The following is a 26644-nucleotide window of genomic DNA, read 5'->3' as shown; positions in this document are numbered from 1 at the left end:
GACGTGCATAAGTTCAGTCCCATTGACACCCCAAACATGTCAGGAGTGAAGGAAGGAAAGTAAGTACAGTCAGGAGCTGCCTCCCTCCTTTATTGTCCCCATGAGAGCAGCTCCCCACTCGTTCTGCAGGGTCTGACAGGGGTCTGGGTGCGGCACTTGAGTGACAGCAGCATCTCCCTGCCTTTCATGGGACTGTCTGGGCTCTGAGAGTCACTGTGCCTCCCTGCCTCGGGGGCTCTGTGTTCCCAAGGGACTTGTCCTCACCCTAAAAGTGATGTTATCTGGAGGGAGGAAGGAGTGCTTGGCTCTTGCAGAGGTGACACACAACTGGGAGGCCTCAGCTGCACTTTGACGTGCGGTTACGTTGCTGCCAAGCTCCGTGTTCGTGCTTCATTCCCATCAGTGTTAGGTGTCTTACAAGTTTTTCCAACTCTTCCCAGAAAGTGCTGCATGCTGTATTAAGTGCATGCCTATAGCTTAATTGAGAGAGGAAAAAAAAAATCTGCATTCAGCTCTGAATTAAATTAGAGGTTTTTCTGTCGGGTTCATCTTACCAGTGTGCCTGCATCTCAAATGAACCCACATAAGGAGGGTGAAGAGGAACTGAACAGCTACTCCTTGATGCAGATCTCACTGAATATATGCAGCAGGGGCAACTCAAAGCTATCTACCAGGCCCAGAATATTTCTCTTTTCATGTACTTTCAGAAGTGTGGGGGACTTAGGGAAGCGGCCCCTCATAGTCTCCCTGACTTCCATGACACGGAAGTCAGGCTGATTGCAAATATCCCCTGAGAAGCTCACACCTTATGTAAAAGAGCTGGGTATCAGATGAGTAGGAACTTCATAAGACTTCAAACGGGAGCAGCAAAGTGAAACTTGCCCACTGAGCTTGTTCTGTGAGACAGAGCACTTCTTCCATCAAGTTTCCAGAGGCTGAGGAGTTTGTGGGATGGGGTGATGGGGTGGGGACACGAGGACAGGAAAACCTCACACACAGGCTGTGCCAGGCAGGCAGCACCTGTGGGGATACTGTGCCTCCATCCTTCATCCCTGGGCAACCCCTCTGTCCCCAAAGAGCGTGGCACATCTCACTGAGTGGCTGGTGTGCCAATGTGCCTTGGTGGAGCAGGCTGAATTGGAGCAATTGGCCATGGAAATGTCATTCCAGCTAAGGAAACTTTCCAGTGAGACCCAAATGGCTGCAGCTGTTTTTCTGTTCTCCTCTCCCCCATGGCATCACCTGGAGGAAAAGGCTACAGTCCACGAGAGGTGGAAATTCACTCTTTCCCCTTCGCCCTCCTGGGGCAGGAGGCAGCAGCAGGAATGATGCACCAGGTATCCATGGGGTACATGGCCAGCACAGATCCATGGCCACAAAGGTGCCAGATCTTCCCTGTGTGGGTTGTCTGGAGCGCTCCATAGCTGCAGCCCAATTCTGTGGTCTCAGCATTGTTTTCTGGCCACTGAAGAATTATCTTCCATGGGCTACACGTTCATTGACCGGTGAAAAACAAATGAATGAGGCAATAAAAGACATGGGAAAACATCAGGAATCACAATTTCCAGGACTGTTCACTGAAGGTAGCAGCTGACCCACGGTGCACCACAATGAGCAGCCACTCTGGGGTTTGCCTTCCTTCCCCCAAAACGAGCTGGCCACAGGCAGGGCTGTGCTTGATTCCCCAAGCTAACCCCCTCTGTGACTTCTGCAATGCCTCTCACAGCAGTCAGTATTTTTTTAAGACAGGCCTAAGGAAGAGGGTATTAATAGGTAGTATTTTTCCATTCTTAATCTCTGGTAGCTAATTAAGTGTATGTCACAGTTCAATTTTGGTTCAGGTTTTAGTGTGCTGTATGATGATGCACGTAGGGTCATAATTCACTTTAAACTGGGAAGTATGGGAACAATCTGATTTTGGGCAGCCCAGCCTTAACTTGGCCTGTAAAAGCAGTCCCAGGAAGAGGATAAGTCACACATATGACAGAAGCAGACACAGGTCTTCACAGACAAGCAACATTAAATTACGCTGATTTTAGTCAAACCTTCCTGGTGTCCTCTTCTTTCTAAATTTTTCTATTCTAAACTGGCAGAGCTTGGTCAGACCTAGCCTTCCACTCAGACAAATGGACTAAGCCTGCAGCCTGCAGCATTTGGGCAGAGTGAAAGCTTTTTTTTTTTTTTTTTTTTGATTAACCTCTTTGGAAAGTTTTGGGTGGCTCACTTTACAATTTGTATTCCCCTACTCATTTGAAGTCTGCCAGTAAAACTCAATCCCAGCACAAAGAGACTAGAATAGCTGTCTTTTTATCACAAAAACAACGTTTTCCATGTTTTCCCCAGCTTTAGATTCCCTCCTGCTTTCTCCCTCCTTTGAACTGTACATCTTATGCAGTCCTATGTACATCCACCACTATCATCTGCAGAGTAGTCAGAACACACAGTTAATTTACTGCTGCCAACTGCTTACTGTTGTTGTCATTAACAATCTTCATTTAATAAAAAGCTTTTATCAAAATTGGTTTTCCTGGAGTACTTTCATTTTTTCCCAGAAAAGGCATTAAAATTAATTTGTTTTCACTCGGTCTGTACTGCTGAGTGAATACAGCAAGGAACAAAAAAAGATAAACATGTGAGAGAAACCCCAAAGAGAAGGTAATGTAGAAAGAAGCAATTGTGTTTTAAAGTAGATTACACTATATATATTTTTTTTTTCCCATTTGAAAGAAAACAAAATTATTGAAGACTGGTAGAAAACATCAAATTGTAGTGGTGGTTTGGTGCACAAGGAAGATGCTCCCCTTCTCCACAGCCCCCTGGGGCTTCTTTACTGGGGGAGGCAGAGGTGCAGAAAGGGTTTGGGGACAATTCACAGGATTTTCTGCTGGAAATGCACTGGACTCTGCTGACACTCTGCATTTCATTGGCTTTCCTCCAGCAGGGCTGCTGTTTCCTTTGCATGTTTTCCACGTGCAACCTCTGCCCACACTGCCTGGAACCTTGGAGCAACAGTTTATTATTGATACCAGAGGGGATATTAAGACATTTCAACCATCCTGTTGTGCAATGAGCCACAAAAACTGAACAGGAGATACCAATTCCTTCCTTCCTTCCCTTCATTCCTTCCTTCCTTCCTTCCTTCCTTCCTCGCTTCCTCCCTTCCTTCATTCCTTCCTTCCTTCCTTTCCTTCCTTCCTTCCTTCCCTTCCTTCCTTCCTTCCTTCCTTCCTTCCTTCCTTCCTTCCTTCCTTCCTTCCTTCCTTCCTTCCTTCCTTCCTTCCTTCCTTCCTTCCTTCCTTCCTTCCTTCCTTTAAAAAAAAAAACAACAAAAAAAAAAAAAACCACCAAAAAAACCACACAAAAAACCAAACCAAACCAAAAAACAAAACAAAACAAAAACCAACAACAACAAAAAAAACATACACCAACAAAACCCAACCAAACCAAACAACAAAACAACCCCAAAATAATTTTCCCATAAATGACAGTTTTGGGAATCGGAACATTTTTGGCGAAATTCCAATTCAGAGAGTGAATTCTGCACAAATGCTCCCTGGGGACTGGACAGGGAGTCTCTCCCAGGGTTGCTCAGACTGAACATGTCTCCCATGCTGTTCCATGAGCCTCTTTTTGGGGGAGGAGGGATGACGCATTATGGGAATTTCATGGTCTGATGCATCATAGAGTATGAAATATGGCAGGGGAGATCCACTCCATCCATAAGGACATTCAGCAGCTGAAGTGCAGCTCCTCTGAAACAGAGTGATGGCAGATCAGAACTGGAATATTTAGGTTTAAGCTATTCTATCCATTAACTAACTTTTCTGTAAAAAGCAGCATAATTAAGAAAAAAACCACAACATATCAATGAACAGCTTTACCTAAAATGGAGGAACATAGCATAGCAGGGTTGCTGTTCTCTGGAACTGGTTTTGGAAGTGATCTGGAATGCATCTTCCCTTATTAACAAGGAAAATGTTACTTCCATTAAAGAAAGAAGCAACCCTTCCCCCCACCAGCCATCCGTGAGAAACTCTCACTGTATTTTCTGTTTGAAATTTAAATTCTTGCATAATACCACCCACTGCACGAAATGAATGCGATTAAAATGATGGTTTCTCTAATTTTCAATTAAAATATATTTTAAATGTTCACCTTTCCACACTAAATGCAAATGCAGATGTGTAGTACAGCGCTGGGAAACCAGAAGGTGGAAACCCACTGACCCAGTTTCCCCATCCCAGTGGACTAAAATGCAAAAAAGAGACCAAACAAAAAGCTGTAAAAGCATCCCACTTCCCCCTCCCCCAAGACTGACAGGGCCCCAGAGTAAAATGTGCTGTGTAAAAGTCACAAAAAACATTAAAAATTAATTGGTGCAGAAAATGCCAAATGCAATGGGATTTGCCCCATCTGTGACCCCAGTTCCAGAGGTATTTGGGGCCACCATGTCCAGTGGGGCCACTGCTCCTCACCAGGTGGAAGAGAGCAAGGGACAAGACAAAGCTTTGACCTGAGGTCGATTTTCACATAATCCTTTAGGTTGAAAATTACCTCTGAGATCATCGACTCTGACTTCCAATCAAACACCATCTCGTCACCCAGACATAAGGTCACCTAGGAGCCTCCTTTTCCCCAAATACTGAGATATTCCTGAGGAAAATGGCCATTAATCCTGAAAAATTGAAGAAATTGATTTAACACGTGCTAGTGTTAGATTTAATGTTATTAACATTAATTAATAACATTTAATTACATGTTAAATGTTATTTATTAATATAATCATAATTATTCAGTAAATAATGATGTGTAAGAAGTATATAAATATACATAATACATATTCTATATATTATGATACATTTATATATGTTTTTATATTATAATAAAACAATATATATTATATATACATGTAATATTTAGATCTATTTCTATAATTATACATACTAATTAATTATATATATTATTATTTATACTTATAATTATATTATTAATTATTACTATTAATTATATATATATTATATACATATAAATAAGATTGGATTTATTTCTACTTTGCTACTGCTGACTCTGACCCCCTGCTCTTGGTGGGGCTGGGGCTCCTGTGGAGGAAAACGGAGACCTGCCTGGGGCTCCCTGGGCCATATCCTGAGATGGAGAAGTTCGGGATGGAGCTGTTCAGGACTGAGAGGTTCAGGATGGAGCTGTTCGGAATGATCGGTTCAGAATGGATCGGTTTGGGATGGATCAGTTCTGGATGGATTGATTCGGGATGGATTGGTTCTGGATGGATCGGTTCGGGATGGATCGGTTCGGGATGGAGCTCTTTGGGATAGAGCTGTTCGGGATGGATTGGTTCAGGATGGAGTGGTTCGGGATGGATCGGTTCGGGATGGAGCTGTTCAGGATGGATCGGTTTGGGATGGATCGGTTTGGGATGGATCGTTTCAGGGTGGAGCTGTTCGGGATGGATCGTTTCAGGGTGGAGCTGTTCGGGATGGATCAGTTTGGGATGATTGGTTCGGGATGATTGGTTCAGGATGGAGCGGTTCAGGATGGAGCTGTTCGGGATGGATCGGTTCGGGATGATCGGTCCGGGATGGAGCTATTCGGGATGGAGCTGTTCAGGATGGAGCGGTTTGGGATGGATCGGTTTGGGATGGATCAGTTCGGGACGGAGCGGTTCGGGATGGATCGGTTCGGGATGGATCGGTTTGGGGTGGAGCTGTTCGGGATGGATCGGTTCGGGATGGATCGGTTCGGGATGGATCGGTCCGGGATGGAGCTGTTCGGGATGGAGCTGTTCGGGATGGAGCGGTTCGGGATGGATCGGTTCGGGATGGAGCGGTTCGGGATGGAGCTGTTCGGGATGGAGCGGTTCGGGATGGAGCTGTTCGGGATGGATCGGTCCGGGATGGAGCTGTTCGGGATGGAGCTGTTCGGGATGGAGCGGTTCGGGATGGATCGGTTCGGGATGGAGCTGTTCGGGATGGATCAGTTCGGGATGGAGCGGTTCGGGATGGAGCGGTCCGGGATGGATCGGTTCGGGATGGAGCGGTTCAGGATGGATCGCTCCGGGATGGATCGGTTCGGGATGGATTGGTCCGGGATGGAGCGGTTCGGGACGGAGCGGTTCGGGATGGATCGGTCCGGGATGGAGCGGTTCGGGACGGAGCGGTTCGGGATGGATCGGTCCGGGATGGATCGGTTCGGGATGGATCGGTTCGGGATGGATCGGTCCGGGATGGATCGGTTCGGGACGGAGCGGTTCGGGATGGAACTGTTCGGGATGGAGCTGTTCGGGATGGATCGGTCCGGGATGGATCGGTTCGGGACGGAGCGGTTCGGGATGGATCTGTTCAGGATGGATCGGTTCAGGATGGAGCTGTTCAGGATGTATAGGTTCGGGATGGATCGGTTCAGGATGATCGGTTCGGGATGGAGCCGTTCGGGACGGAGCGGTTCAGGATGATCGGTTCGGGATGGATCGGTTCGGGATGATCGGTTCGGGATGGAGCGGTTCGGGATGGATCGGTTCGGGACGGAGCGGTTCGGGATGGATCGGTCCGGGATGGATCGGTTCGGGATGGATCGGTTCGGGATGATCGGTTCGGGATGGAGCGGTTCGGGACGGAGCGGTTCGGGATGGAGCGGTTCGGGACGGAGCGGTTCGGGACGGAGCGGTTCGGGATGGATCGGTCCGGGATGGATCGGTTCGGGATGGATCGGTTCGGGATGGATCGGTTCGGGATGGAGCGGTTCAGGATGGATCGGTTGGGGATGGATCGGTTCGGGATGGAGCTGTTCGGGATGGAGCGGTTTGGGGTGGAGCTGTTCGGGATGGATCGGTCCGGGACGGAGCGGTTCGGGATGGAGCTGTTCAGGATGGATCGGTTCGGGACGGAGCGGTTCTGCACGCGCGGTTTCCAGTTCGAGCCCTCGCGGCCCCCCCGCGCCTCTCCCCGCCCCGTGACGTCACGGCCGGGTGACGTCAGCGCGGCGCGGTCTGCGCGCGGCGGCAGCGGTTGAGCGGCGGCCATGGCGCTGCCGCTGCTGCCCGGCTTCTCCCGGCCCCGCAGAGTGAGTGACGGCCCGGGCACGCTCCTGCCCTGCCCCGGGGCTGCGGGGGCCGTGCCGGGGGCGGTCCCGGGCCTGGCGGGGCCGTTCCCGCAGTGGGGGCGAGGCGCCCCGGGGCGCGCTGAGCCGGCCCGGCCTCAGCGGCGGGGTGAGGGCGCCGTGCGGCCGCACGGGAGGAGCTGAGGGTAAAGCTGCGCCAGGGGAGGTGCAGGCTGGACACCAGGAGAGTTTCTTCTCAGAGAGGCTGCTTAGACATCGGAACGGGCTGCCCGGGGAGGCGGTGGAGTCACCATCCCTGCAGGTGTTGGAGGAAAGGCTGGACGTGGGAATTAGGGCCACGGTCTGGGTCACAGGTTGGACTCGATGATCTCAGAGGTCTTTTCCAGCCTCAGTGATTCTGTGATCTGGCAGCTGCTTTGTGGCAGTTTGAGCTCTTGTTGCAGCTGTAACAGAACAAACCAGGGAGAGACAGATGCCCTCTACATAAACCAGAAAGGCTTTCCCAAAGACCACAGTGACAGGGATGCTGATGTGCTGTTTTAGGGTTTCCAATACTATTAGTGCAGGCTAAATAGACAAGATGGTAATTTTATCACAGCAAACAAAAGAGAAGGCTGCCATCACTACTTCAAAATTTTTCATCAAGGATAGCTAGGAATTAATTCACTGAACACGCTGTATTTTGAAGCAGTGGGGGTAAGGGCAGAATTCGTGCACAGCTCTCTAGCTGGTGCCTTCAGGAAACAAATGAAACAGTGTATTTTACCATTCTTAATAATGTTAAAATACCTGGAAGAGAATCTGTCGTTTTCACACTGTAAGCATGTGAGCAGCCTGGTCTAGTGGAAGGTGTTCGTACTCATGGAAAGGGGGTTGGAGCTGAGTGATCTTTAAGGTCTTTTACAACTCAGGCCATTCTGTGACTCTATGATAGACAAGACAGCTGGACACAAAGCTGCCCAGGTACAGGGAGCATGGAATTGTGTAGGAGTATGTGGAGTCCCAGCCTCAGTTTGTGTGTCAGCACTGCACAGGTGTGTGCAAACACAGGACCTCTTGCAAGCCCAGCCTAGAGACAGTGAGGATCTTTCAGGCATCTTATTCCCTGGAAACAGCTGGATGCTGTTGTATTGGAAGGGGTATAAAAAGAAGGTCTGGTGGTGAATACTCAGTCTCTCGCTGACTTGAGATTTGTTTTGTTCAGGACTGGTTGTGTGTGTAACACTGGAGGTGGCTGCTGAGTGGGTGTATCAGCAGCGCTGGAGTAGCTGTGTGCCGTTGGTACCTGCAGGGTGGAAGCAGAATAGCTCAGCTCAGGGATATCTGTGGTTTTATTGTTTTCCAAACTTCAATTTAACTTAATTGATTTAACTTCACATGCATGGGAAGAGTTACTGACAGAGGGTGTTGAACACCCCATGCTGAAGTGCATACAGTCAGTATGTTATGAGAACTAAAGATGTGAAAGCTGTCACAAAGTGCCACGAGACAACATTATAAAACTATGGTTAGACCCTTGTTAGAGCTCCAGATTGCTCTCTTTGTCAGCCCTTGAGACAGTGGAGTTAATAATGACAACTCACCTGAGAGTGAGTTGAGAGTCACATATTTAAAGAAAAAAAAAAAAAGAAAAAAAAAAGATGTCACTTGCTATAGATAAATTGAAAAGGAAGAAAGTGTTTCCACCTGTCAGGACTGTGAGCATCACCATCAATGCCTCTTATTGCACAGAAGCAACACTGGCAAAACATTCCCTGAAGAAGGATGCACAAGGGAAAGGGGATTGTTTTTCCTGTCAGCCCTTGGTTTATAATTATGGGTATTAATTCCACTCATTACTGTTCAAACTCCCAGTGAAATTCTCTTGTCTCTGCTCCTAACGCTTCCACCTGCCTCATCTTCCATGCACAAAAGTCCTGGAAGGAGAGTGTATGTGTGTTCTGTCTACCTTGGATGTGTTTGGTAAGCTGGCTGGGCTGCCTCCAGGAAATCAGAGCTTTAAAGTAGTGTTCAAAATCAAAATTACAGTAGTTTGTGCGCACAGAAGTCCATTCATCAAAAAAACCCCTTTCACCTCTTTTAAAAGAGAAGTCCAAGGATCAGCTGCTCATCAGCAGTGCCTGTGATTTTTGTTTGTGGATGATGAGGAGATCTCACAGTACAGGTATTTTGAGCATGTGGTGGAAACACAGCATATAAAAGCTTTGCTCTATTACTGCAAGAAAAACGTTTGTGCATTTGGAGCCTGGACTGTGTCAGGGATGGCACTGGTTACAACATAAGTACTCCTTTTATTTATGTTCCTCGTTTGCTTCCTGTTCTCAAAAGCAGCTGCTCCTTCTGATACTGGATTGATGTCCTATGTCAGAAGCTGAGGAGGAGGGTGAGAAACACGTGTTCATACAGGTCAGATTTGCCAAGTGCTGGCTGACCAGTGTATTTTCTTGTCTGATGTTTGAAATCCCCCTCAGTGAGAAAATTCTGTGCAGCAGTTCTCCATGGCAATTCTTAGAGAATCAGACAGTGAGTTTATAGATCTCAGGGGCAAACTGCATCCTTGAAAAACTGCGGAAAATTCTGTTGCAAACTTCAGTGGCACAGCAGAAATTCCACATCTTCCTTGTTTATTGCAGAAGCTTGGAATTGCCCTCAACTATGCTACTGTGGCTGTGTCTGTTTCCTGCCTGAAATATTTTCTGCTGCTCTGTAACCCATAAAACAGGACATTAGTTATTCTTGTCCAAGAACATTTGCTAACCTCTTTAGCAAGTGTGCAAGAGTAAGTGTGCCTGCTGTCCTTCTTTCCCTGGCTGTCTTTACCTGAACCCCTTCCACTTCCTCCTGCCCCTCAGCCCTGCTCCCCCAGATCTCTGTTCACAACCCCCAAACCCAAATCTTCCTGTAGCTGTCCCTTGTGGCTGCATTTTGGGCCCTTTCCTTTATCCATTTGTTGTCTTCTCCCGGGCCAGAATCACAGAGTGGTTTGGGCAGGAAGAGACCTTAAGAAGTCATCCAGGCCAATCTCCCTGCCATGAACAGAACACCTTCTGCTAGATCAGGTTACTTGGGGCAACCTGACCTTGAACGTTCCCAGGAATAGGGCATCCACCACCTCTCTGGGCAACCTGTCCCAGTGTTTCACCACCCTCATTGTTAAAAATTTCTTCCTTACACCAGGCCTGCATCAGCTCCCTTTTCACTTAAAACTATAACCCCTTGTCCTGTTGCAACAGGCTCTGCTAAAAAGTCTGTCCCAATTATTCTTATATTCCCCCTTGAAGAAAGGCCACAATAAGGTCTCCCTGGATTCTTTTCTCTGAGCTGAATAACCCCAACTCTCTCAGCCTGTCCTTACAGGAGAGGTGCTCCAGCCCCCTGCTAATTTTTCTGGCCCTGCTGCAGTAAATCCATGCCTTTCCTGTACTGATGCACACTATTGGTGTTGATGCAACTTGTTTTGTGATGTTTTTAGAGTGGCACCACAGTTGTTGGCAGCAATGTCTTAGAGTGTTCCTCCTTTGCCAATACCACTTAACCCCTGGACATCCTGAGACCTCTGCTGCAAGCAGGGGGTGACAAAAAGTTGGAAATCAGTCACATGAATTTGACTTGCACAGTGTGTAATATTTGCATTTCTGTCACTTGTCTGAAGCAGCCAGGGGACTTCATCAGCAGCCTAGAATAGTTCAGAAATGCCACGGTTCATCCTGACACAGGGTTTGAGCAGGACATCCGTGCTGCAGCTGCTGTTCTCAAGGCGGGAATTACAGATGGATACTGGATACAGAAGTGTGCTGCCACTCCTGCCATAGCTCCCTGTGGGACTGAGTTAAAAACGTGGCTTCTGAGAGCCCACCAAGGGCTCTCCCATCACTCCAGCTGCTGTGCTGGGAAATTTCCAGCTGTTTGGTTCAGCTGGAATGTGCAGCTCCCTGGGGAGTTTGTTGTGACTCTATTGCAGAGCAAGATGGGGCGAGCAGGAGGCAGCGTTCCCCAAGGATTGCAGGGGCTGAGTTTGCAAAGCCAAGAGCTGCAGTCAGAGAGCCCTGACCTTTGGATTAGTCACTATTGAGTGGATCCTCAATATTTTTCAGGCTCAGCGCCCAGAAAACATCCAGTTTTGTTCAGCAGATCCACAGCCTGTTTGGTTGAGCTGCATTAGCACAGCAGACACAGTCAAGCTCTTCCCCTGCTCTCTAAAAGATTTCTGTTAGATGTCATTCAATGCAGAGATAGCGTGATGTTCTGTCACTATTTTAGGCCAGATGTGGACTGAGTTCATTAGATGAAATTTCCAAAATGTGATTTTTCTCTTTTGTGATCCTCGATTATAACAAATCTTCTTCTTAAAATTTCTATTATTGTTGTTCTGGTTTGTGGTTTTTTGGTTTTGTTTTTTTTTTTTAAAGAAATAACTATACCAATTTTGAGACGAGATTGTTTTTCTATGGATCTAGGTGCTTTTTGGAAGAAGGGGATAAGTAATTATGTGATTAGCAACCTAAAATAGTCTTTTTGTCAAACCCTAAAAAGTTACAGGGATGACACAGAAGATTCCTAACAGAATTGAAGCTGTTTCATCATGTATTTTTGATATCAAATTTTAAGGATGTTGTGATTTTAGCCCTAATTTCTGGAAATTCCAGCAGACTCAGACCTGGATTACTTTGATGAACACTTTGCCACTAAAACACTCAAAAACATATGAACAGCAAATACTTCTAGAAGATGTTTAGAGGACATGTAAAGCTTTCCTTTGCTCAGGAAAACTGCCACCCTCTCTGTGCTTCACTAACTGTGCCTTTCTCCCTAAACACATGCTTTGGTAATAGAGGGAAAATAATTAAAAACTTGCTGTGCCAGGAAGTGGATCTGTTCTGTAGCAACTTCAGTATAAATCAGATATTTCTGCCTAGAAAATCCCCTTTCAAAATTCAGCTTGACTGTGGTTATTGTACATTTGAACTGATAAATGCAGAAACCTTCCTTCCTTTCTGACTTCTCCCCAGCTCAGCTGACAGAGGAACAAAATTATTTAAAAAAGAAACAAAAGAAGAAAGGGAAGTTCAGCAGCACCCAAAGGAGAGAGAAGAAACCATCCCAAGTGCAGATGTGTTACAAAGCAGGTGCCAGCCCCTGGCTGCTCCAGGTTCTAGGAGAGCACCTGTCCTCACTTCTTGTGGGAGAGGTGGGATGATCACATAAAGCTCTGCTCCTGATGCTGAAATGTTGGTGCTCAGACCGAATATGACATTTTATATCACAGCTCACAAAGCTGTGCTGATACAAAATCTTTAATTTTGGGCATCATTCCTGCAAATGTGTCTATTTAAATTCCTGGCTTGAGCAATGCTTTGTTAGGGGGACCCATGAGCTCCTAGTCTGCATACAAGCATTTCCTTTTATTGATTTGCTCTTTCATTCAGTAGCTCTTGTTCTTGAGTTATATCTTGAGGAGTAAATTTTTGTTTCTTTTGTATTGTTCTTTAAATTATGATATTTTCTGCATGCTCTTTTATCCACTTTGTTCAAAACACTGCTTATCTTTAAGTATCTTTGGGGATGTGCTTCCATAAGCCCTGATTGTTTCTGACCCCAGTATGTGAACCTTATTCCTTTGCAATAACTTTCAAAGGGTACTATCCAGTTCAGTTTTTTTAACCTAAGCAAAGGCATAGCCATTGATTTGATAATCATAGTATTAAAAATAATGGTTTGTAAAAATAGTAAGTATTCTTTTTCATACTGCTGTCCTTGCAAAAGTGGAGTGCAAAAGGCTTTTAAGCAAGGTTAAGCTGAAGCAGTGATTGGGCTGTTCGTGTCAGTAGCTCTCTGTCCTGTGCCATTGGATTTGGAGCACCTGGAGGCAGGTGAACAGTTCAGACTATGACCCCCAAAGTGCAGGAGTTCCTTCAGACTGGTGTTGAGAGTTCTGTGCTGTGAGGCTGGCTCCCTGCCTTTCAGATTCCTGACTCTTATACTGGCAGAATGAAATAACTGCTTGAGTACTTTCAGGTTTTGCAGCTTCACTGCTTGCATTTCTTCCCAGAACTGCTCTGCTGGGCACGTGTTACATTATCTTGGAGCACTTGAATGCTGCCATCATGAAAAAGGATTATTTGTACCATTTTTTGATTTATGATATTAGAACTGTCTACACCTTTGGGGGGAGTAGTGCTTTACACATAGCATATGATAATCACTGATGTCCCATCTTCCAAATGGGGAGGCAATTTTGTCCTCCTGCTATTTTACTGACATCCTGCTCCAGTGCTGCTATGAGAGAGTTTGCTGTCCAGCCTTTACCTCTACCTTTACTTTTCGTCCCCATAACATCAGTTCCTTCCACTTCAACCTTGTCTCCTCTCATGTTTCCCCAGGCCAAGGGAGGGCACAGCTCTGATGGCCTTTCTCTCCCCTTAATGGGTGTGCTAGGGTAGTGGCCCCTCTCTGCTTTCCAGATAAAGTATTTTTAGGATTTGAGAGGGCAAGAAAGAGAAGAACAGCAGAGTGAGAAGAGCTAACAAGCCAGGATTGCTGCTTATGGAAGGAAGTTGAATTTTCCATTGGCATTTCCTATTTCCCTATCCTCTTCTATGAGTGCCATTGTTACCGAGACGGCCACAGCACTCAAGAGCGCTCCTTTAAAAACTTCAGGGGGCTCCAAGTGTCAGTACCTCATTATCTAAAAGTCTTTCATACCTTTTCTATGTTCCATCCCATGAGTAGCTCCACACAGCTCTGGCTCCTCATTCCTCTGCCACCTTCCTGCTGCATTTCCAGCTTGCTTATTCCTGTCCCTAGCACAGCCACCTAACCCAGTCTGTCCCTCACACAACCTCCTGCCCCTTCCTCCTCCCAGCAGCTCCAGCAACCTCCAAGTGACTCCTCTCCCAGCCAATTCACTCTTTTATCATGCCCATAGCTGTGAGGGCAAGGCTGTTCCCACTCTTTGATAATTAACACAGCTGCAATGTATGGGGGCAAGATTGCCTTTAGCACTATCTCTGTCTGGCTTCCCACATATGAGACTGATGTGTGGGGTCATTAGGGGATTTCTGCCCAAGCCCAGCTCGCACCAGCTGCCTCCATTGCGGGGAACTGGCCAGCAAAGCAGGCAGCTTATTAGGAGGGACATTTCCAGAGAGAAGGGTGATGTTAATGTGAGCCCAGAAGCTTTTCTGTGTCACTTGAAGACTGACTCCGGCCTCAGCCAAGAAATTTGAGTGGGCAAGATGTTTTTTTTGCTGTTGGTTGTTCCTATATTTTGAAGCAATTCATCTTTAATTGCCTGAAAAATTAGTAATAATATGGAAGAATCACTGCAGAGACCTTCTTTTGAAATACTCCCAAATGGAATGAATGTCTGCCTTTTGATTCAGATCCAGCCTCCCAAAATTCAAGTGTATTCACTAGCACGGAGGAATTTATTTTGCACCCAGGGATGCAAGTGTAAATAAGATCTTTGACATGAATAATGAGAGCAGGCTGTTCTCTGAGTGCTTCTGAACTATTTCCATTTGTCCTCTGGCGAGGTGTAGGAAAGGCCTTTCCCCTTTCCCTTTTACAACAGTTCTTGGGAGTGACTTGATTCTTTCTTTACCATGCACCTCAATCCTTATTGCAGGGAAGGAGTGTGGGGGGTAAACATCTGGTACCATCCAGTCTCTCAGCCTAGATAAATTATTGGAATATTATTCCATGTTTGTCTATAAGACTGGCAAATTGTCCACTGAAAAATGTCACTTCACTTGCAGCATTCCAGTTGTTACAGGCTTTTAGACTCTGTACTAAAAGTAAATATAAAGAAACTTTTGCATGATTGATCCTTCTCCCTGTATGGTCAGCTATTAAGGATTTAAAAACAAACACAGAAAATTTGTTCTCTTTTTCTTCTGCACTTTTGACAGATTGGGGGAGAAAATTTCCACAGATCACAGCTCTGTGGTTTCTGCAATAATGTTCCTATGCTGTTTGAAGATAAACGTGGAATAGGAGGTGAACTGTTACCTGGTCAGACTCTGAATATTACCAACAGTGTGTATTCTGATGCAATGGGAAGTGCTGCTCCTTCTTGGATAGCATTTGACAAGCAGGTATGTAGAAATCCTATTTTATTTTATTTTATTTTATTTTATTTTGTGAATAGCTACAATATGACAGACTATAACGATGAAATTCCATTAGTCAGATATTTCAGAAGATTGTTTTGTGCATGCAAAAAAAAAGAAATATATTTATAAAAATAAACATATAAAAATGTCTCTGTATTGAGATACATCTCCTACAGATTTAACAAGACTGAGGGAGTGGGCAGCATATTCCCTTTTAGTGAAATTGATGACAATAAGGGAATTATTTGGCAACCTGGTAAGAGTGAATGTAAGGTAAACCCTAGTCTGGGAGGAAGTGTGCATGGGCACTCGGGAATTATTAAACTCAGTGGAGTGCTACGTGCTTGGGACTCACTCATGCCATCATACTCGTATGCTTGAAGCCCTGTTGGCTTGTGGACTTCTGTATGATTTGCTATTGTGTGATTGAGTATGTCTGATACAGACACTGGAATTTAAAATTAGGGTTTGTTTTTTTGTTTGTTTTTGTTTAGTTGTGTTTTTTTGTTTGTTTTGTTTTGGGTTTTTTTTTTTCAAGAATATAGTGACACCTTTCAAGTTAGAGAGTTACCAAATAACTGTAACCTGTGATGACAGGAATTCTGTAGCACATTGTTGTTGCTTGCCATGTTTAAATTCACATTAAATTCTACATAGAGATGTTTTATTTCTAAAGCAAAAAGCCTACAATCAGGGAAGGAAAATGATCCAGAAAAAGGAATCATTCAGCAGATCGCAGAAATGTTGCGTGACTAAATGATTATGGTATTTAAATATTGGGAAGAAAGGCAAATCTCATAATTTTTTCTTTGAAAGAGAAGCCATGCATGTAATTGGAGTACAATTACACATTCATCTTTGGCAGAGCAGAGCTACAACAAGAAAATGTAAGGTTTGAACAGCTCACGTGCCTTTGGTTGGCTTTGTCTCTGAGATCCCTAGTATTGCTCACAGGGCAATGTGCTTGGGTATGACCTGATCCAGTGTGCCCAGGTGTTGAGGCTTCAGACAGACCTGGACTTGCTTTTCCTACTCCCTCCTTGGAACAAGGAGGGGTGTATTTCCTTCTCAGGCATTGGATCCAAGTCTATGGAATCAAGGGGTTCAGTGGGAGGCAGAGGAACATTCCAGTGAGCATCAGGTCCTGGCCTTGGCTGGTGAGAGGAGCTTGCTGACCTTTGGCCATTCCTGATCTAATCCATATGTGCATCCACAGGGCAGCCCAGGACAGGAATTTGCAGGTTCAGAATTGGCCTCTGGAGGGCTCATGTGTTTGTATTAATGGCAGATTGTTGCAGGGTACTTACTATCCAACTAATTTAGCTTTCCCAGTTAAGAGCCTGGAATGCAGCTGTGTCCTCCAGTGCTGCAGTTTGGGACTCAGCAGAATGCACTTAATGAAAAGTGGTTTGAGTAGGTGTTTATCTTTTGAAATGTAACCTGCTTTCTTACCACTTTGGCTGCTCACTTTCCCTAGTACCATAGTAATTGGAAGAAGGACAGGCATAAAAATTCATTATTAAGTGGGCTGAGAAGTAGTCTTTGTAATATCACTTGCCTAATAGGAAGCAGGTGTAAATTTAATTTCTTCTACGATTAAGTACACACACAAGGCCTCCTGGGCTTGAAATGATGTTTGTAATTTGACTGCCACAGGTGCCAGGAAAACTTTGTGGCACTTTGCAAAGTGCTGCAGAGTTTGTTCAATATTTGTTGGTTTTGGTTTTCATAGGTTACATTTAATTTTTTAAGAAGTGGGATGGGAACTTTGTAGTTCTGCACTGCGGATGAGACTGAAGTTAGGAAGTGTTACATTTTGAGTATTTTTAAACCTAACTTTGTTCCAAAATGAAAAGTAAGTCATCTTCATTTCTGTTCCTTCCCCTTCTCACCCTTCCCTAATTATCTGCTTTGATCTGCAAAATTACAGTTGGATGCTGCATATATTTCGGTCACACACTAGCATGTTGATAAGGGTATAAAGAGAATAAAGTGTGAGTGTGAAAGAACCTACACAAACTCCTTAAATGGAGTAAACCAGGGCATAGGTGTATGCTTAGAGAAAAAAGGAAATCCAGTGTATTAGGGATGTGATTGAACTTGGAGTTCTGTGCAAACAGACTGCTTTGTCTGGCTGGTGTCTCATGAGACAACTGTTCTCAAAAGAGATCATCAACAAAATTAAGAACAATTAGTAATGAAGCAGAGCTCTTGAACAGTATGTTCATCAAATCCCACTATTCTAGTGAGACTGGCAGAACAGGGACGAGAGAGTGCTGAAGTTTCTGTGTTTCCAGTGATTTTGTGGCTTAACAGCAGCTGGGTGAGGAATGAAATTGTGATCCTTGTCAGCTGAAGCCCAGGATATTCAGACTGGGAGAGAGTGGTTCCACCATAATACCTTTGGAGTCCCCCTGGAGTGTTCAAGAGATTTATACAGGGCTCCTGGTCACTTCAGAACAACAGCTGGAGGCCAGGAATGATCATTGGGTCACCAAAAATGGCACTCCACACCAGTGTTTAGACAATCGGAAGGAGGAAGAGATGTTGAAGGTTGATAGTTTTTGTTGCTTCTGTTGTATGTCAGATGTTTTGTCCAGTGTGTTTGTGTTTGATGCATAAAACAGTGAAATGCACTTTTGAAAAATGTGGACAAATATTAATTTTTAAATTTATTTTGGAGTCTGTACATTGTTCAGAAACTTGCATGTTGTACTAATTGAACAAACTATAACTGAGTTTTCGAGATTCCTTTTTGTGAAGATGTAATGCCATCAGGTTTAACCTGTAATGGTTATGTTATTTGATTATAATTTAAATTTTGTTTCTCTAGTGGTGGAGGGTCACAGTGCAGGAGAGTTGATGCCAAAAATGTGTCTGTCATACTGTTCAATGGTTGCTGAAAATCAGTGGGATCTGAGCCTTTGAAATAATTTCTGGAAACAGAATTATTCTCATCTTGCACTGAACCTGCCAGGGAGAAGAGAATGTGACTGAGAAGACTGAGCAGGACACAGGGTGGCTGTTGTTGTGTGCTCCTGGGCAAGCTCCTACTTCTCTCTTCCCAGATGTAGAAAAGGAGGTTATTCTTGTCTATGAGGTGTTATAAAATCTCTGTCTTCAGTACTCATGGAGGTACTTTGAGATTCCCAAAGACACGTGCAAAAGGAGTGCAGACTATTAACCAGTGTGTTCTGTCATGCGGGGAACTCAGCCAGCTTACTAGATTTCAAACATTTCCAACTCATGGTCTGCTAGATGCTTGTTGTGTTTCAACAGGGAAACACAACAAGCTGTTGTGGAACAGCTAAATTGCCTTTTTTTTTAATGCTTTAATGTGGTCTGATGAATCAAAAGTAAAGGTAATTGCATTTATTAAATATAACCAGTGTGGAAAATAAAGTATAAATTAACAGTGATTTGACCCAAATGTGTTGGGGGGACAGGATGGAAGCTTGTTTTAATTAATGTTTTCCTGCACATACAAAGCAAGCATCCTGCTAGATAATGCACTAGGAAGTAGATGTTCCCTTAACAGTTGGTGGTTAAAAACTGATACCACCATGTTGGTTATTAAAAACTGATACCAAGAAGTGGTAAATTTGTGTAATGGTGTCTGAGTTGGAGCTGGGATTTCCAGGTATGAGGGCCAGTGAGCACCTCCCCTGTGAAGGTGGTGGGGTTTTTTGTTGTTGTTGGGGTTTTTGGGGGGTTTTTTTGGTTTTTTTTTTTTGTTTTTTTTAAATACTGTATTCCTATTATAAGAGACCATGAAGAGAAGTTGCTGCACTCTGTGAGATTTCCCCACTCTCTTAACTGCAGAACAATGGAAGTTTTGAAATGCCAATATTGCACAGCTGTAAATGCCTCTTGAAAAATGTAATTTCTCTCTGATAGCCTTCAGTACCATTTGAACACTTGCAGGATCTGCTTAAAGTGAACTCTTTCCACTTGCCTTGATGGTGAAGCCATTGCTGTCATCATGCACTGTATTTTCTAGTAATTCATGAAACAGCAGTCTGAAATTTGCTTCAGTACCTAGGCAGCTCATTGTGCTATCAGAAGTGCTTTGTTTGGAAGGTTTTCCAAGCAGCCTGCTGATAGTTTTGTATTTGATTTATTTCTTTACTTTAGAGTTCCATCTCTGCTTAGATGTTGTGATAATAAAAACGCCAAGCCAAGAATTTTAAATTTATGTGCTTTAATGTGGATTTCTGTTTTTATATTTCTGAGAAATAAATCTACCTCCTGAAATCCCTACATTTAGTTACTTATAACTTATACAAGTTTATTTGACATGTTTTGCAAAAGTGTTGGAGATTTTGCTGCTTTATATTTATTTATTGTTTTTAATAGGTGTTGAATTTTGATGCCTATTTTGAAGAAGAAGTGCCTGAAAAAAATCAAGAGCTGTATAGAATCAGACACTGTAAAATATATTATTACCTTGAAGATGATACAATTCAAGTGATTGAGCCCGTAGTGAAAAATAGTGGCATAAATCAAGGTATCTGTTTTTATTGGAGCCCTTTTTTCTCCCCTTTGTATCTCTCTTCAGTACAGTCTTGGTCCATTCCAAAAGATATATAATGTGAGTTCTTATAGCTAAAATGGGGTGTAAATGCAGAGGTATAGTTGTCTTTTTTTTTTGTTACAGATCATAATGTGAACTTTTTGATTGTCTTAGTTTCTCAAGATGTGGCTTTTGTAAGGCTGAATCTTCTCCTGTACTCAAACATACAAATTTTTCTCTAAGGCAGTAGTTTGAAATCATATGGTGGTAAGGTCTTTGTCAGTGTTGTGTCTGCAAAAACAATTTGTGTTCTAGATCTCCATTCCCGAGCCTGGCTCCTCCCATCTTGGCACTGACCGGGAGTTCTGTGGCAGCAGCTCTGTGATTGTTCATGAGCTGCTGCAGTGTCTCTGCCATTGTTGAAGACAAGAGTCTTTTGTGCCTCTGGCTTTTGGTTATTTTATGATTAAAGTGCCCTTGGCACGGTAATTCTTCCTTGACATCTCTTAAGTTGAGAAGCTGCCTTGCCTCCGTGTCATATCCCTGCGCTGGGACCAGCCTGAGGACTTCAGGAGGAGGGTTTATTGTTCTGATTTACTGGGGTATTATTGGACCTGGCTTATATTAAGAAAATGTGATCTAGCAGTCAACATCCTGTTGCAGAGGGGGAACACAGCTGCTGCTTCTTGGTGTTTATGGGTCACTGCCAGAATTAAAAGTTTTCAAGGGATATAATCCAGAGAAGCAGGATGTCTTGGGATGACTGCACCTCCCAGTCCCCGAAGATGTTTTGTACATTTTATACATTCATAGAACAAAATAAGTTAACCATTTACCTACCCTTTTCCCAAATCAGCAGATGCTATCAATTTCTATGTCTACAGAGTAAGATAATATTTAAAGGTGTTATGTGCATCATTACTGTTAGGACTGGGATAAAATTGCCTGTGAATCTCTTAAACCAGTACTTCAAGCGCTGCTGCCCTATGTTGAGTGGTTCTTGCCAGAAGTTTTGTAGGCTCTTCAACAGGGACTGATTTTGAATGCAATGAAACCTCATCCTACTCCTGCCTAGGCAAGTGCTTTTTCATGTGAAGAAAAGCATGTTGGGGCTCTTTCCCTTACCCCCGCCCATATGTGAGACGTGGGAGACATCATTGGGTTTAGGTTTTTCTTGACTTGTGTGCCCCAAGAGTAGGAGCAGCTGCTTCTGGGGTTTGTGGCTTAGAGGAAATGTCCACTGACAAAGGAAGTACAGAGAGTCAGAGGTGAGAAGGTGGAAGCCAGATTCTTTAGAGCAGGATAAAGCAAATTCAAAGCCGATTCCTTTGAAGGAGTTATTTTCATTGTCTTTGTACTATGGGTTGTGCAGGCTGCCTCTTCAGCCCTAATGTTCCTGGCAGTCTAGTCCTGTTCCTTTGGTGACAGGAAGGCTACAATTTCCTCCTGTTTCCTTGGTTGTATCTTATGCTAATGATTGTTGGAGTCACTTTTGATACTGGACCTAAAATTAACTGAATGGTATTAGAGAGAAACAAGAATTTTCTCAGTCTTCCATGAAAGGATGCTTTGAAAGTCTCTATGAGTTTGTCTGAGTACTTTATGTGGGATAAATATATATATATGCAACATATTTACTTGATGGATTAAAAATAAATGTTTCAGGATCTCCAAAGTGCACTTAATTTATTTGCCACTGGTATCTGGGCTGGTAAGGAGGCTCTGTGTATTGGTTGTGCTTAGAAAGGAAGCAAAACTGTAGATTGAAAGGCCCAAGGACTATTGGAATGTGTTTGGGCTTCACAGTTGATGCATAGATATGGGGCCTATACTTTATCATAAACATCTACATAAATATTCTTGTTGTCCTAGAAATTAATATGATGTAGAGTGAAAGAGCTGATGGAGATACTTACCAGAGAATTCTCTACACACATGCACTTGGAGTTGGACTTCAAGCTCTGTAACTAAAGACCAGTGACAGTTTTTTTAAAGGCTCTAAATATTTGCAGTTGAATACATGCAAAAACAATGCTTTTTAAAAATATATACTAAATCATTAACTGCCAATCTTGCCATTTTCAAGAAAGAATTGTCCCATTTCCTCTTTTATTATAATTCTATCTTACATAGTTCAATTTTTTTTTATCCTGATTGGGAATTTTTAAGCTCAAGAACAACAGGAATGTAACTGTCTGCACTGCAAAGTTGATAAACTGAAACACAAAGGACTGAAAATCCTTCCCATGATCATACGGAAAAGGTCATAACGGGGTGAGGAGCTGAACTGAACTGAAGTTCAGGATTTTGGCCATTATGCTGCTCTCTGCACATCTGCTGAAGTACAACTTTTCAGTTAATTAAAATTCCAGAGATTTGTAGAGGAGAGTTCAGCTGTAGAAGAGCTTGGGTTGCTAAAAGGCAGACTGCACTGAACAAAGGAGCACAGGTGTGTGAAGAAAAAGGTGTGAGGACCTCGGGAGCAGGATGGACTTGGTCTGCGTGAAGAATTGGAGAGTTACAGTGCCAGGAAAGGCTTTGTGTAAAGGAGGAACAGCAAAAACCAGTGATGGGTAAAGTAGAGTTGAACTGTTGAAGGCAGAAGGTGCTGGATGTTTGCCCTATCAAAAAAGATGTAACCCAGACAGCTGGGATGGCTGGTTTTGGGAGGCTTCCTGAAGAGAAGGTAGAATTGTGACAGGGTAGATCAGTTAGTTAGTGCTGGTTGATGGTTAATGCCTTGAGGCCATGGGATTACCAATGCTTGTGCCATAACCCACAAATGACACTTTGATGGTCCGAATGGGTGTCCAGGAATGGTGGCATTGGAGAAATGCAGTAATTTCCCATTGTATACTCTTGTAATGCCTTTGGTTTTGCAGAAAGAGTTTTGGAGAGGCTTACAGACTGCAGGGAGGTCTGGTGAAGGAACAGTGGTCAAAGAAGTTAGAAGAATTTCTAAGTTCAATTATGATTTTACAAAACTAAAACAAACAGGCTTCAGAGAAAAAAAAATGCCAGAAAATGTGCTTTTACCATTGATCAAAATCTCAAAGGAATGAAGTAAATTATCTGTGGGAAATGTTTCAGTTACTTTAAAAACTGCTTTATGGAATTGGCTGCTGTAGTTGGACATGAATTTGAACTTACACAGTTGCTACTAAATACCTGAAGTTTAAACTTCATTTAATTTTGGATTCTGTCTTGCTATTTGGCAAATAGTAGAAATATTAGAAGAAATCTGTACTGAGGAGGGAATGTAGAGACCTTGAACTTGGGAAACCAGAATCAAAGCAGGAAACAGCAGGACAATCACAGTGCACAAGGCCCGAGTCAAGATAAGAAGAGAAGGACGGTAAACTTGACCACATAATAAACTCCAAATGTTTCTTCCACAGCCAGAATGATAATTACTCTTTCAGTATAAAAAAAATTCTCCCATAGAGAGCTAGGCTACATATGGTAGTTGCAAGTGTTTTGTACATATAATTCCCAGTTAACAGGACTGTGGCTGGCTGATACTGTCTTATCAAAAGGTCATTTCTGTTCCCATGAGGTTGACTGTAGCTTCCAGTGCAATCCAGACCCTGCAAGCCAGAGCAGAGTGGAGTATCTGGCTGGTTTCCCCAAGGTCAGCCAGCTGAAAAAGAGAGTGGAGCTGCCTCCTGGCTGGGTTCCCAAGGCCGGCTGGCTGAAGAGGAAAGTACAAGTGGGAAAGTGAAGTTGCATCAGCTCCTCCAATGTAACAGATTATCTAAGAGTTTAAGCCTCCCCCAAGGCCTTGAAATAATTGTGATTTGCCATATTTGATGGTGGCCAAATCATGACCTTGCTATGTTCTGGGAGGGTGAATAAGTGAATGTAAGAAGCCTCCTTGTTTATTGGGATGAACTCTTTGTGTTACAGCAATAATAGTGGTGGCTTCTCCTCTTTTCTGTGCAAGCAAAGTGTGTACAAACTCCAGGTATTACTCATTCCTCTCCTCTCTCTAATGCACTGTTGAGCTGTGCTGAGGAAACTGGATACCATTTAATTTCTTCTGCAGAGAAGAGAAGCAGCAGAGACCGAATCATTTTCTGCCCAGCTTCATTGTCAAAAGGCCTTCACTACTAGTGAGATCTCCTTAAGCAGCTGCTGGGGTTGCCAAATAATCCAGAGCCCCAAGAGAAAAGAGGATATGCTACAAATTATGGTGTGGGAGCCCAGTGCCACCACTACTATCAGAGAAAAGCAGTACCTCAACTCCCTTTCCAAGAGCACTGAAGAGCAGGAGTCTGACCAAATGCAAATATTTAAATCAACGCTTAGTGGTGCAGTAGAATGTCCTGCTCAATAAACTGACAACCAAAGAACTATCAGGAGCAATCCATGCTGAGCAACCTGAAAACTGCACATTTTGACGCTCCTTTTAACAGCTTGCAGCAAATTTCTAGATGAAATTTATTATTTTCCAGAAGGAAGAACAATTTCAAAATGATGAGACTTAACCTCAGCTGATCAGGTTTTATTAAATTTCGAATTCAACATTATGAAATGTACCCTCTACAGGTCTACATTGGGCACAGTCATGCCTAATAAAAGTGAAGAATTGCTAGAGATATTATCTTTACAAGACATTTTCATTAGGAAAGAAATTCTTCTCCTTCAGAACAAAATGGGTATGTGTGTTTCACCCTTAAAAGTGATACGAAAAACAAGCTGAAACTTATTCACCGCATCTGAGGTGAATATAATCTCCAAAAACACCTCATATTAGAAAATCATCAGCCATCATATTTTAATTAAAGTGATGATTCAACAGGATTTGCATGCTCTGACTTACCCCATTGTCTGTTGATTGACCTAACAATTAGCCAAAATCAGGTGAAATATTTTAAAGTATACGGTTTTGTTAAAGCAAATGCAATGCAGTTTTACATCCCATTAAAATGTGCTACTTCCCACATTTTCTAACTTCTTTAATGAGAATACATCCTAAATAGGTGTATGATATGCTTAAGCAGATAGAGGTTAAGGTTTATTTTACAATCAAAAGTCAGTAACCAGAATGTTGGATTTAGTACATGTGAAACATGAGGATGATAAATGGTCCTAAAAAAAATATTTTAATGGGAACAGAAAGTAAATTTGCTTTGTTGCTTTATTCCCCTGAAAAAGTAAGGATATATTTTCATTGTAGGAATTGGAACTTAACAAACGACTCTGATAATGTAGTAAAAAAAGGTATTTTACATACAAATTAGTCCATAGGGAAATAAAGTGAACAATAAAGAATTCCAATGGACTAACTTAGGATCAAAGCTCTCCAAACACCAAACAAAGCACGCAGTGATATTTTTCTCCCTTCTGCTCTTCCTCTCTTTATCCCCTCTCTCCCCACGCCCCCTTTAGTTTGTTCTAAAATCCCTGTAAGTTATTTCAAAAATATATGAAAGGTGTTCCAGTCTCTTGCTCACAAGCAGTGAGTACTTTTGAAGCATCACCCGATTCATCACTGTATTTGAGAGTTTTCAGCTGATAGGCCAGTAGCAGTTTCCTTGTCTTTTAATGTCTTTTAGTCTTCAAAAGGTAATAAAATTCAATGCTGTCAGCATAACAGTCTTTTCATTTAAAGACACTGAATAAGAAAATTGAAGTGTGTGATTACTTTGTCAAAGTTAAAATATCTCTTCTTTTTTTTTTTTTCTTTTTTTTCTCCTCTCTCCTTCTCTCCATTCTTTCTCTTTTGGGTATTGTTCCTGTTAGACTGTGGATTGTGAGATCCTGGCTCTATATTTTTGAGATGGATTTTTTGCTTCAGACCAGCAATCAGCCCAACTCACCTCTTGTCCCTGCCTCCATGCTTTATAAGTCATACTTTTTCCCCTGCTAAGGCGTTTTTCTTCTCTAAACTTAGTTCTGTTGGGATCCTTAGAGCAAATATCATTTATTCCATGAATTTATTCTGTTTTACAGGAACTATTGTTCGACGGCACCAGATTCCACTTCCACCTCCTCATGAGGATCAATTCTATACTGCATATGATTTCAATATCAACACAGAAGTAACCTTTTATGGCCGAAGATATAAGATTATAGATTGTGACCTGTACACAAAAAATTTCCTGAGGAAGATAGGGATCAGATTAAATCCTCCTGCGTGCCGTCCAGACGACCCATACACCACAGAGCGGGAACAGGTCAGGATAGGCACCGGCAGTGAAAACTTGATTTGAATAAAACTTGATTTAGTTATTGACTTATTAGTTATATGCATTACATACATAATTTCTTTAATATCAGATAGAAAGTAGCTATTTCAACATAGTAGATCCCAAGAGAAAACTTGGATTTTAAAAATTTGGTATGTGGGCCATTGGACTATATAAGTATTTTTCTCTTGATGTGTTCACACACCTTTTAAAATAGAATAAAGTTAATTAGGAAAAAATAATACAAACCTTCCAATATCAAACTGAGAAAAAAAGTGTACATGTAATTTACTTACGATTTTGTTTGAGCTAATCCAATGATAACAAACACTTTTGAAGTATTTAAAGGAAGATCTGACTGGAGTTGTGGTTCCAGCTCACCCATGGCTTCCTACAGACTAATTTCTTCCATTTATATGTTATCTTTCAGCTCTACCCCTACATGTTTTTAACAGCTCTTTGCATGTGTAGATTCTGCCACACAGAACCCAGTGTTCTGCAGTTTTAGGAATTGCAAGGTTTTATTTACCTCCCTTTTTTGTGAGTGTATGGGAACAAATATACACAAACATACATACCTCCAGAAGCCTCACTCGAAGGTCCTAGATTCTATAAGGATTCCCCTTTGCAGGATTTGTTGTTTTTTCTTTTTTTCCTCTGGGAGTAGTAACAGGAGTGATACTGTCTGTTGGGTATAATGACAAGTTTCTTTCAGTTCTGTTTTTCTTGATTAATGTGGGTGCAAATGGCAC

The 26644-nt window shown here is 43.0% G+C and overlaps 1 protein-coding gene across 6 annotated transcripts in view; it reads left to right on the top strand.

Moving 5' to 3' along the window:
- Nucleotides 1-7016: 7016 nt before the first annotated feature.
- EFHC2 (EF-hand domain containing 2) overlaps nucleotides 7017-26644 on the top strand; it is a 57408-nt gene continuing 37780 nt past the window's right edge. For 2 of the 6 annotated variants that reach the window (XM_040057272.2, XM_040057268.2), the window contains exons 1-4: nucleotides 12151-12262; nucleotides 14985-15170; nucleotides 19545-19695; nucleotides 25657-25880. In XM_040057272.2, coding sequence (XP_039913206.1) covers nucleotides 12185-12262; nucleotides 14985-15170; nucleotides 19545-19695; nucleotides 25657-25880 — 639 coding nt within the window. In that variant the 5' untranslated portion in view covers nucleotides 12151-12184. Of the gene's footprint in view, nucleotides 7078-12150; nucleotides 12263-14142; nucleotides 14301-14984; nucleotides 15171-17577; nucleotides 17742-19544; nucleotides 19696-21988; nucleotides 24360-25656; nucleotides 25881-26644 lie in introns of those variants that run through there. The other 4 variants (XM_040057270.2, XM_040057271.2, XM_040057273.2 and 1 more) reach the window with 4 other exon arrangements.

Source organism: Hirundo rustica, chromosome 2 (assembly GCF_015227805.2).
Source record: "Hirundo rustica isolate bHirRus1 chromosome 2, bHirRus1.pri.v3, whole genome shotgun sequence".
NCBI classification, from domain to species: Eukaryota; Metazoa; Chordata; class Aves; order Passeriformes; family Hirundinidae; genus Hirundo; species Hirundo rustica.
Note: the sequence above shows the minus strand (reverse complement) of the source record. Positions and strands in the feature narration are given on the sequence as shown.